General features: G+C 40.1%; 1 protein-coding gene across 15 annotated transcripts in view; it reads right to left on the bottom strand.

The window, feature by feature from the left end:
* LOC103479767 (protein tyrosine phosphatase receptor type F) overlaps nt 1-12,332 on the bottom strand; it is a 245,748-nt gene that overhangs the window by 146,496 nt on the left and 86,920 nt on the right. For all 15 annotated transcript variants that reach the window (XM_008434405.2, XM_008434400.2, XM_008434408.2 and 12 more), the window contains 1 exon segment: nt 11,387-11,563. In XM_008434405.2, the coding sequence (XP_008432627.1) occupies nt 11,387-11,486 (100 nt within the window). In that variant the 5' untranslated portion in view covers nt 11,487-11,563.

Genomic DNA, 12,332 nt, shown 5'->3' with positions numbered 1-12,332 from the left:
TCCGTAGCGGTTTCACTTAAATTGCCATCTTTCCAGTTTGTGATTTCAAGGGAGGATCAAACAGCTTAAAAAAAACTAAAAAAAAAAACCTTGATGCCCTTACTTAAAATAAAAAATGTCAAAAATATATGTTGCTACAAACATTTAAGTCAAGTTTCAGTAAAACGGAGGATCAGAKTAAACTGGCCTCACAGCCGTGTTTTTCTTGCATTAATCCTCTCAAACATGCTTCCATGGTTGACCTATAACTCAAAGGCCAATCTGCTTCAAATTTGGAGCTGTTCATCGTTAATCCAGATCTCAGATTCAGTCACAAAACTCTGGAGAAGCCCTCTGGTGACCCTACATCCCTGACTTACAGCTGGGGTTAATAGTGGTCCAAGCACTCTTCAACAAACAGCCACAAGCGTTTACTTCTCGACTCAGAGAGTTTGTGTTCCTCCATCGCTGTCGCCACTGCAGGCGAGTGAGAATATAAGACTGGTGGGTTTGTCAGTTCTTTTCTAAAGGAAACAGAATCCAGACTCAACCTTTTCTTCCTTGCCTGTGTCCCATTTTTCTGCCTGTCAGGCAGTTGTCACATGAAAACAATAAAAAGGACAAGGTGGAAAACACACGAGCCTACCTATGCAAATCCTTCTCTCAGCCATGACTGCAAGCTCTGAGATGCACTCCTTCAGTGCTTTGATACATCGCATTCAAAACTACAATGCACAGAAGTTTCTGGATTAATTCTCCAGAATAGTTTGGCAACAAGTTTGCACATTTACACTGTTTAGGTTTTTTAAGTGAGGAGACTCCCACACCTTGCCAACACAGCAGTTTCATGCTATTAAAGCCCAACTAAACCCCAAATCATCTTTTTTTATTTTTACGCTGTATAAATTGGTTGTTATGGATACTATCTATTATTTCTAAGCCAATTGCAAAATATTTTGTAAATTACTTTAAATTCTGAAATATTTWTGCCAAAAACAGTCCCAGTGCTGCCCTCTTTGGGTTGAACGGTTGCCGCTGTAGTTGAATTTTCCTATTGGTTAAACCGGCACAGCTTGATTGATGTCTATTCATCTTGACACTTGGCCACACCCCTCTGTGTCTTTTAACTTTGCCCCCTTTGGTGGAATGTTTTTAAAAAATTGCCTGTGGCTGGTTTAGTTRCACTTTAGATGTAACTTTTATGATACAAGAAAGCTACAATTGTTCCAACTTCCGCAAAAATTAGATTGGAGAAACTTTTTGGGGAATTTCTGCAACAAAATATAAGTTAATTAATAAGTTGGTCTATTCTCCATTTTGTTTATGTGTGTTGTAGGCTTCTTCCAGCTAGCTGACAGTGTGACAGTGTGCAGAAACAAGCGGGGGAGGGGGAGAATTGCATCGCTCTGTATCTATAGAGTGGAAGAACACTGGTCGCTTCTTTGGCACTTTGAAAGACATCAAACAGTATTTTACAAAGGGTTTTTTTTAAATTATTGTATACGTTTCCATGGTAACCATCAAATGGCCACAGACACTAAACTAATGTCTTAGAAAGCGGTATCTCTTCAAAACAGTACTGCTGTACTGAAATGGATATGTGACTGGGGCTGGAAAAAAATATTTTACCTTTCCAGGAGCAAATAAAGAAATTTTAGCTATATAACTAATAAAGTGAATACATGAATTTATAAATTGAAAAACAAAACAAAACACCACATTTAATGGGAAAACAGTCTGAACAAATCATAGTCATTAGGGAAATGAATATAAAGCCTTTTAGTGCTTTGAGGCCAAAAGCTGAACACAAAGTGCTGGCACTTTCTAATCGTCGTCATTAAAACTAATTCATGATGTTTAGCTGGTATGCTGCAGAGTTTAGCAGTGAAAGATTCATATTGGTGCCATGAAGATGTAAAACTTAAACCTGAGACAGGTTGCAGGATATTGACGGGTCTACACAGAGATCCTGGTTTTAGGATGGACTGAGGAAATCTAAAGGCTGCTGACTGCTTTGGGTTTCAGGGATTAAAATGCTTCTGTCAGTTAGCTTCATGCCAGCTTCATGCCTGCAGCTGTATTTGTGGGGTCTGGGGCATTTAAAAGCTTGAAAGGTGTTGGTGGGGGTGCTACGGCTCTCTTATATTTCACTGGATYGATCTCTAGTTGTATGGGTGGCTGATCAGGGGAGGTAAAAGTTCACCAAAGAAAAAAAAAACAAAATGAAAGGCTTTAAGTACRGAATAAAAAAGCAGATGGGAAATTGCAAAACAGATAGCAAAAAAAATAAGATTTTATGTGCAATTGTTCATGATAGTAAAAAGTTGTTTTTTCTCCTCTTCTTGCTGAAAGCCTCACAGCAAGCTTGTAATAAATGCAGCAGCAGCAGGGAGAGCTGTGTAAATGGCTCTTATGTGGCTAACAATTAGTGTATTCCCTAGCCTGCCAGGGTGCCCAATGAGAGAGCTACTCTGCAGGGTAGAGTATCAGGGATCGATACACACACAGCAGAGAGAAAACCATTAATTCTTATTAATAATGGATTAGCAAGTTATCATTTTCATGGGACAACACTTAGTGGGAATTTGTCTGATGGCATCAGCACTGGTTGTTTTAATGGAACACTTCCATTAAGGCCCTTTTCAGACCATTAGCAGGCAACTTGTTTGCAATTAATTCCATATAAAGCTGTCTTCCCTGCAAGTTATTTACCCTGACAGAGTCAACTGCACTTCGGGCTGTTTGTTTAAACCAATAAACATCATGTTTTCCTATCTGCGCTTCGGTTTTATGGCTGAATCTGAAGGAACACCGGGTTATTTGGGATTGGAAATGGCACATGTGCAAAGACCTTTTAACAAATTTCATGGGGATATAAGTCATTGTGGGTCTGTTTGCTCAATGTACGGTTGACAAACACCAAATGTACCTTAACATGCACCAATAGGCACAGTTAAAACCATTTCTGCTCTACTGCAGAAGCTAASATCTACAGTTTTCCTTATTTCTGCTCTTGGACTAAAATTCCACATTGCTAATAACCTCCTGAACAACTATTAGTAATACCAATGTTGATGCCGAYATATCAGACAACSCAGATCTACATCKTCCCTTCCTGCAATATTTTCACACAATGTGACATGAAGCAAATGAGAGCCAACTGTGATTATCGCATTTATCGTATTGGGATTTCATATTCCAAAGTACCTGAAGAACAAATGCCTTTCCAGGGGCTTGCTGGATGTCTCAGTTTCAATATTCAGCTCACATTACATTCACTTCTGATAAGACAAAAACCAGAGTTTTTTTTCTTCTTTTATACAAAGATAGTTCAGTGGCCAAAGAAAGATGGATCTTCGTAAGTGCTAYCAGAGCTATAGTGAAATCACAAGAGTAATGTGCTTTATCCTTACGGAGTTACTGTACTTAAAATGTTTAAACCTAGAGAAGAGAAAAGAAAAACATCAAACTTTCAAAACCCCTGTGGACAGATGAAGACAGGTTTTCTATCAGGCCTTCCAGTTCGACCTGAATTATTCAAGACAGTGGAGAAGAAGGAGAAGTCTGAGTGCAATTACCCTTCACTCATCTCTTTCCAGTGTGAACAACATTACTGTAATGGCTTTCATCTTCTCAAGCTGATTATGAGGCAGGGAGGCATCTCTCAAGTCTGCTCTCTTGCTTTTCATTGTCAGTGAAACATGCTCAATGACATTTGAAATAAAAAAGGAAAAAAACACTCAGAGTGAGCATTTGAAATGATTGTTTTATAATATGGAACGATAAAAGCTTTGCTATGTACCTAAAGATGGCGAGACAGTAGATGTTGCAGGTATTACTCGACCAGGAGTCTGAGGTGTTACATTACCTGTGGTATTTAAACCGACGCCCCAACCTAGAAGATCTAGTCTAAGATGACTCACAATCTCTGACTTCTTTCAACCCACTTGCTACCTTGTGGGAAAAAGACACAGGATAAAAGCAGAAACTCCGCATCCATCTGCTTAAGTTAAAACTATTTCTGCTTTTATATTTTTACACCTCTGCAACAGCATTAGGCAATAAATCAGTACAAGTACAAAGGCTTTTGCAGCTTTTATAACGGCTGATGTATTGTCTGCAGAACAATGCACAAGAAGGGAAACATCACTCCCTGTCTTCCATTAACAGCCTCTAAATGCATGCAGCCCTGACCTATAAGATGAGCTTGCTAATGTGTTGCATGGACCACACAGCTCATTTACACAACCCGGGGGCAACATCACCTCCCATGTTCACAGAGTTCACTCGGTGAAATTTGCTCATTTACAATGAATGTCATAAAAACATTTTTTTTCTTTCTCCAATTTGACATGACGAAGGACGTCTGAATGTTTGAAGGCTTGTGTGGGTGTCAACCTGGGGACACATGCATGCAAAACAAAACAGAAAGAGGAAAATGGAGCATTGTGTATGCAGCTTGAATATATAATGGTGTATAGATATCTTCAGGGTTTCGACACAGACTGCAAAAGCAGGCAATTTAAATATATGGAAAAGAAAAAGTGTGTGAAAATTTCCAAAGCCCATTTCCCTTTGCCTGATTCTAAAGGTTGTCTCCTTAAATCCATCCATCTACACTTTTGCACATCAATACATACATCCATCCTTCCATCCATGCAAGTTCACACCTAAAGCATGTCCACTGTAGAACTATCTTCAAAGGAAATGTCTAAAAAAAATCTCTAGAAAAATAAGGCATTTTAAAAGGGAAACTGTATAAGAACCCAGTATTAACTAAAGCCAGCATTTAGCGCTGCTGTAATTCCTGAGAGGGAAATTCAGGCACCTTGTAGGACGCCTTGGCTCGGACCTTGACATTAGCAGACCAAGTGGGAAAAACGTTAAGTGTGTTAAGTAATCCTTGGAGGGATAAGGGCAGGGGGGCTCAGATGATGAGATGGCCACAGGCTTTTTCACAAAACCCCATTTTGGGGGTTAGCTACCAATTCATTCCCACAACCCCACTAACCTCATTAATTTGTCAGACTTTGATTGGCCTTCCCTCCGAGACCATAAAGAGCCCCTACCTTTGTTCTCATCATCTCACCCACAAGCCCCAGGAGTCTTAAGAGATTCAGCTTTCCAGCAGCCAAGTAGAGAGAGGAAATTAAATTATGTAATAAGAGAGAAAAAAAAAGACAACAAGGAGATTCCAGCTCACTCGCCTTCCTCCTGATTGTGACACTTTCGATAGCCATTCAACCATGAATGCACACCAAAGATCAGTGTGATAAACAGGAAGGAAAACGACTGGCAGAAAGGAAGTGAAGCTACTACTGTCAATATAATTATAATTGAAATGTCTCCCTGTCTGTCAAAGACTGACATTTCCTGTCATCCTGTGCCGGCGCCAACGCTGGGCCACAGCAGAGAGTTTGGGTGACTGCCTCCAGCCCTGCGACTGAGCTCTCTAATTAAACTATTAATCTCACGTCATTAACCTTCGATGACACGTTTCTCCCTGAATTCTGACACTGCTGCATCGGCACATGAAAACAACTTCCCTTCAAATCTGCTCCATATTCCCACTTCATCTTCGCTGTTCTTAGCTTTAATATCGCTTTGTTTTTCCCAGCTCCTTTGTACCCAGGTTGCATTGTGGGTGCAGCTGTTTGTATATATTGTGGACCACAGCTGTGTGCTAACTGCATTACTCTCAGACTGCCTCTCTAAGGTGGATATGGTTACTTTTAATTAAAAGAGAATCAATTGTTGTCCCTGTCAGTGTTTGAACTGGGTGGCCATATGGGCACTTAAAAATACAATCCAATTTGTAGGGCCCCCACCCAAGACCCCATCTGGCCACCCATCTCCTAAACCACTTTGGCATTGCATCATTCCTTTGTCTGAGCATCAGAAACTGCCAATTCAATTTCCAAAGGTTAAGTTGTAGGTAGAAGTGGTGACAAAACGGGTTAGAGAGTGTTTAAAAATCATTCCAAACATGCTTGGACTCCTAATAAAATATGTTAAACCCAATTTGACATGGAAGTTCGATTCATTTTGGGCTTTTTAAATGATGGGCAACGATTGGGTTTTTGACTGCAAGCTTTTTGTAATCAGCAACATGCATATTCGACCAGTCCTCTAAGCCAAAACTGGTAGAGTTCATTTAACTTGGTTGTGTTCCTGGCTTTTAATTACAGTCCACAGATTTTCAAATTGTACTGAAGTCAGGGCTTTGAGAAGGCCAATCTGGAAGTTTAATGCAACCATTCAAAAACCAGTTTTGATGTGTGCTTGGATCATTCTCCTTTTGGAATGCCCAGCTGTGTCAAAGTCGTATACCCAAAAAAGATTCTAGTATTTTGGGAAAAAACCTATTAAAACAAGATGCAACCATCCGTGATGTGGAAACTGATAGAAACCGGTGTCACTTTCCACAAAAGAGAAAATCCTCATTGACCGAAAGGACGCTCCAAAATAAAAAGGCATTTTCAGACGCCGTAATAAACAAACCAAATTTCTCCTGTCAGGCACGGTGGTGGTAGCATGATCTCAAGGGTCTGCATCACTGTTCTTGGTACTGATTCAGCCTAGATGTGCAGAAAATAACAGAAGTACCAACAAATTCTTCTGATTTTTTGGTGGGTGTCCTAAAGGAAACAGTCTCAGCAGGCTGCCGATGTTTGTCTCTGCTGTTGTGGCTCTTTAAATCTCTGACTAAAATTATATAAAACTGAGCAGCATTGAATTTAAATGGATGTAGAAATTGAATTTTGCCTTTTCTTAGCATAAAACCCCATAACAGACCAGCAGGAAGCATCTTTTGTCACAATGTGTCATTTTGTCTCATTCAAAAGAAAATGTTTTTCTTTAAATTAAACCCAAAAAGTATTAATAGAAATATCAGTTCTTTCATTTAACCAATACACAACCAAATTTTACACTAAAGGCAACCATAAAATCCAATAAACTACCTTCCCTCAAAGGTGCATGTAGGTTTTGCAGCTCCAGACAGATTTTATTTTGCAGGAGTGAGTTTTAAAGGCTGCCGACTCCTGCAACACGACAATGATCCCAAACACAAATCAAAACAGGTTTTTTGAATGAAGCAAGCTTCAGGAACGGCCCTGACATTCAACCCGCTTGGACAATCGTCTAAAGCAGGAAATCACTTGGATACATTTCCGTACTCAAATATCCAGCCGAAATCATGCAAAGAATCTTATTTTCCACAACTTGCAAAGAGAGACATTTATTCAAATTATCAGTGGAGGTGTAGGGTTTGGGGGAGTAGAGAAAATGCATAATGAATTCAAACTGAATCCACCCCAATCTTGTTTTTAAAATCCTTTAAGTTGTGCATTTAATTAACTTTCCACCCCCTAAATGGAATGGCTCAAATAATCATTAAAAGCCCATAATTCATGTGATATTCATGCTGAGTGTAGTTTTATGATTAGCCAAAGCCCCCTCCTGTGAGAACGCTTCTTTATGATCAAGTCACTGGCACAATAACAGCAAAAAAACTGTCGAAAGTGGCAATAAAGTGCAGTTACTTTGCCATGGAGCATCAAGGATCACAAACAGGACAATAAAAGAGTTACTGCATGGCACAGTGCCTTGACATAAAAAGTGATTAAACTTGAGTTAATCATTGAGCCGGTCTAATCCACCGTCAGACTGGGCTGGCCTTCTGGCACCTCACAGAACAGCTCACCCAAGATCAGAACCAGTGAGGAACCACAGGAGACGCCGCACATCAAAAGCTGATTAAAGCCAGTGAAACAAGTCAGAGCGGCAGCGCCTCAGAGATAACCGCTGCGTTTAAGAGAAGCGTATGTCTGACCTTGAGGATGACCTTCTGGTGGCCTGTTGTGTTTGAGGAGGCCATAGAGAGACAGACTGAGCTCCTGAGGGATCAATGACCAGCACTCAGAGTAATCACACTGTATTGTTTGGCTGCTCAGTGATGACATGAGATGAATGATCTCATAAAGCCATAACACTGATAGGACTCACAGCAGCGTTTATTTATACCTGCCGCGCTGTTTTAGCTTTAATTCACACTTAAAAATATTTGACATCATACAAAGATAACCACAAAAGCAGGTTTCATCCACTCCAGATTTTTTTTTTCTCTGGCAATTCTTTAGATTGGGGCATGATGTGCTAGTTTATTGAAGGGGATTAGAGGAATATTATCTAAAATTGATTTCTTTGAGCTTTATATCATGTATTCCCTCATCAAAAACATACCTGGAGTGTTGCTTTCACTCACTCATCTCCCCACTCAGCTCCTCCAGACTAGCAGCAGCAGCAATTAGCAAACACCTGGTGGAGTTGCACGTTCGCTGAGCTCATCATACAAACTATTTCTCAGCGCAACGCTCCTAGGAACGGTTGTAAACGGCATAATGAGAAGCATTGTTGTGATGACAGAGTGCCAGAAAGAATAGGAGCTTCTTAAAGAGACAGAGGCCCAATTTCAAGGTGTCAAACTGCAAAGTCAAACTTATTTTAAGTCATGTTTGATATATATAGCCTTTTTAGAACTGGTAACATAGTTACTTGATTGTGCTATAAAATGGCATTGTGTGGTATAAGATCTCTTATCCTACTTCGTGCTGCCAGTTAGGTTCTATTGACTTAATTTCTTTGTTTTACAGCTCTGGTAGTAATCAGACCCTGTTGTGTTTAGTGAAACTAATCTCAGCAACCCAAAATGTAGTTAATCACATTTAATTTATGATTTAAAAATCAAAACAATTATTTCTTCATGTTGGGCCAAAACAGTTTGACGACTAGTTCCTCAGTAAACTAAATCACCATATAAAAACTCATTTTCGATTTCACTTATGGTATTCTCATATTACTTTTCATAACTTTTGATTTCTAAATGGAGAGGGGCGAGGTGGCGGGGGGCTGGGGTACTGTATTTATCTTTTCTGGCATTAGAATATGAATGAAAGTAAACATATGATGAGAACCTTTAAAATGTGTCTGCCTTAGAATAAACACAGCTACGAAGGAAAAGCTAACATGTTTTCTTCCTGTGGTTTGCTTGGCTGCTTAGCTTTTCGAGGGGGGCACGGGGGGAACAGACTTAGCCCGTGTAATGAGAAACTTGCCAGGCACCTCGGCCATAATATCTGTCTACAGGCTGCCCTGTAATACAGCAGATCCAAACCAGAAATATCAAGCTCGCATAACTAAGTTCCATACAAATTAAAGGCACCAAACGAACACAACCCTGTGATTAGTGGTAGGTGTTATTTTTGACCCCCCCAGCTGTCTTATCTTAATTCTATGTGTTTTTTGCTTTACAGGGTGGATAATAGCAGCGTTGGGCCTCTTTCTGTGACTCCTTACACTACACATAAATAAACCCCGCACCAAGGACAATTTTTCCTAGCAAATCTTGTTTGTCTCAACGTCCTTTTGTTTTTTTAACTCCACCTTTTATTCACGTAGAAGTGTTTGGGTGCACCCATAATAAATACACATACATATTTATCATGTAGCAACTTGTGGCATCAGACTGTCTTTGTCAGTTAATTAAAATGCCTGACACAGTAGTTTTAATCCGTAAATGATATGATCATTGAAATTAGAGACTAGGGCAGTCTAACTCTCACTGGAGGCACAACGCAAAGAAGAAGAAAAAACAAAAACTGAGCATCCTAAAAATCCCCAGTGAAGAGTGTTGAAACGGTAAATGGATGCAATAAAGGCAGCAACTCACAAGAGGAAAAATATTTGCAATCCAGCATTTTGTGCTTATAATTCACTTTTGCTTGTACCTATCTGCAAAACCGAGATTAAAGACAGCGCAAAAGCAGAACGGCGTAATAATAATCAAGGCCCCATTCTAACTCTACTCTGAGCATCTTAAAGAGTCAGCATATTTAAATAATATCCCAACAATGTCATTGGATGGGATGGGAGTTTTTTAGGTTCCTCAAAAAAAGTGGATGCCACTGAATTTAACTTCTTTTGCTAGTTTTGGGACAGAAAAGTCACAGGAACACAACAGACCACCACTTAACCGGTAATTAAATTAACTTCTCTACAGATGTAATTTGCTTATTAAAAGTAGCATTCTACTTTAATATTTTTGAGTTGATCATTTATTACCTGGATGCAGCAATAGGTCAGTTGCTGTTCATCTCCATTGGGATTAATACATATTTTAATTTCACACTATGGCTACACTCAGGAAGAGAAGCTCAGTTCCGGGATCTATTTTATTGCGATCTGATCATTTCTGTATTTTTAAGATCTGCCTGTCCTTGTATTTTTACTGAAATATTTAATCTCTTTTTAGTCCTTGGGTTGAAAAAGCCAATACAAATAAACAATGCAGACCCCGACAGTAATACTACTGCACATGTTGTCAGATTTTTTTCAGCATAGGGCGATTTGAGATGAGAGATATTAACCAAATATTTTCACCACAATAGTTTGTTGCATTAATTACAGTACAAGCAATGATAAAAAATTTGAATTTAATGAGTATTTAATAATCCTCTTCAGCAATTACTCTATTTTTGGTAATACATCTGCATAAATAATAATTTTTTTTTTYTTTTACTATTTTGACGAGTAGGCTTTATTTGACAGACACAAAACTGAGAGGGGGAAGACATGCAGGAAAGGTCTCAAACCCGTGACGAGGACTAAGGCCTCTGTACATGGGTCGCACACTTTTCCATTGTGCCACCACTGTGCCCAAGAAGCCTTTTTTGCACCTATGGTATATTTTATTATCTAAGTGAAGAAGAATCAGCCAAAATAATGCATTACTTTGGTCTACTTAAATTATAAGCAGAGGCAAAGGCAGACCCACAGGACCACAACAAAACTGTCAGGACTGCAAAAACATCCCTGCAAGGTCAAGTTTACAGTGAAACAAAAGAAAAGACGACACACCATGAGAACAAGGCCCTGAGAGACAAAAGGCAAAGGCGACGGAAAAAACTAATCCTCTTTGATGCATGTCTGAAAGGACAGATCAGCTGGTCAGAGGGAGACAGAGGGGTGTCGGGGCGTAATTGAATTACAGTGACCCAATGACGGCACTCTAGGTGAGGTCATGTGTTGAATTAATTCTGTTCCTGACCTTGTCTTTGGTGGGGGAGCGGCCCCCGGAGACCCAAAAGGTCCAGCGGCAGAGAGAGATCTCTCAGAATGTCTTTTCCCAGCCAAAACTGTCACTCAAACAGAGAACGAGGCACAGAGGTGGGCGGATCTCGACTGCCTCCACTGTATGCTTATTTTTAGCTCAGGTGCTAATGCTCTACCTATATGAGAGCGCATGCATTAGGCAAACATTTGTGTCTGTTTTCTGGAATCTGTTAAGAGTCTGAAGTAGAAAGTCCCTCATGCTTTTAGAATGTCCCAGGTGAACGAGGTTACTTACTGTCTGCCAGAGAGGAGATCACCCAGGAGCCGAGTAGAAGCAACAACAGCAACGCCCCTCTGGGCCGAAGGGGCCCTGCCAGGTGAACGTTAGGCACCATGCTCCAAGATGGCACTGCTCCCTCCTCAGTCCCCGCTGCTAGACGCGTCCCACTCTGACAGGATCAAAGACTAACACCTGAGAGAGCAAAGAAATGCAGAACAGGGGTGCGGGGACATTAGTATTCAAACTCACTCTGCATTTGCATAGATTTGAATGAGCAGCATAACACAGTTAGGCAGAAATATCAAAAGCAAGTCGCAGAGCAGAACCAAACGTGAAAGAATTTAAGTATACATGTAAAAAAAAAACAACTACAACGACAACACTGGAAGATCTTTGTTCGCGATCAACAAGCCATCTAATACCCAAAACAAATCCTGCTTCAGGAGGGGGACAAAACCGGTGAAATGGATGTAAGTACATCAGAAGAAGAGGGGAGGCAGCAATGCAGAACAGTTCTACAAAAAGGAAAGATATTCAAAGGGAGACGGGGATGTAGGATCAATTTACTCAGCCACCTTCCCTCCAACAGAGGGGCTTCAGTTAAAAACCCAAAGGACCTCCTAAACAGCAGTCCCAGAGGACCACAGCCCCACTTAATGCCTCCCATTAGGAAATTGAAACTGAGCCATCCAGGTGGTTTCAAATCACAGAAAGTGCAATGATCTCACAGAATGACAACATGGCTACACAAATAAACCTATAACACAACGGCTTCATGTAAAGTTGTCCTTTTGCCAATTTGCACTCCTTCCTACTTCCATCCCAAACCTGTAAATTATATCTTACATTCTTATAACTTACAATTTAACTGAGCATTTTGTTGCAGCTAAGTCCAGAAATGTATGGAAATACAAATCTACAGTAGGCTAATGCACAAATAGTGAAATTTTATATTATTATA

Source organism: Poecilia reticulata, linkage group LG17 (genome assembly GCF_000633615.1).
Source record: "Poecilia reticulata strain Guanapo linkage group LG17, Guppy_female_1.0+MT, whole genome shotgun sequence".
NCBI classification, from domain to species: domain Eukaryota; kingdom Metazoa; phylum Chordata; class Actinopteri; order Cyprinodontiformes; family Poeciliidae; genus Poecilia; species Poecilia reticulata.
The sequence above is the reverse complement of the archived record's forward strand: the minus strand, read 5'-3'. Positions and strand labels throughout refer to the sequence as shown.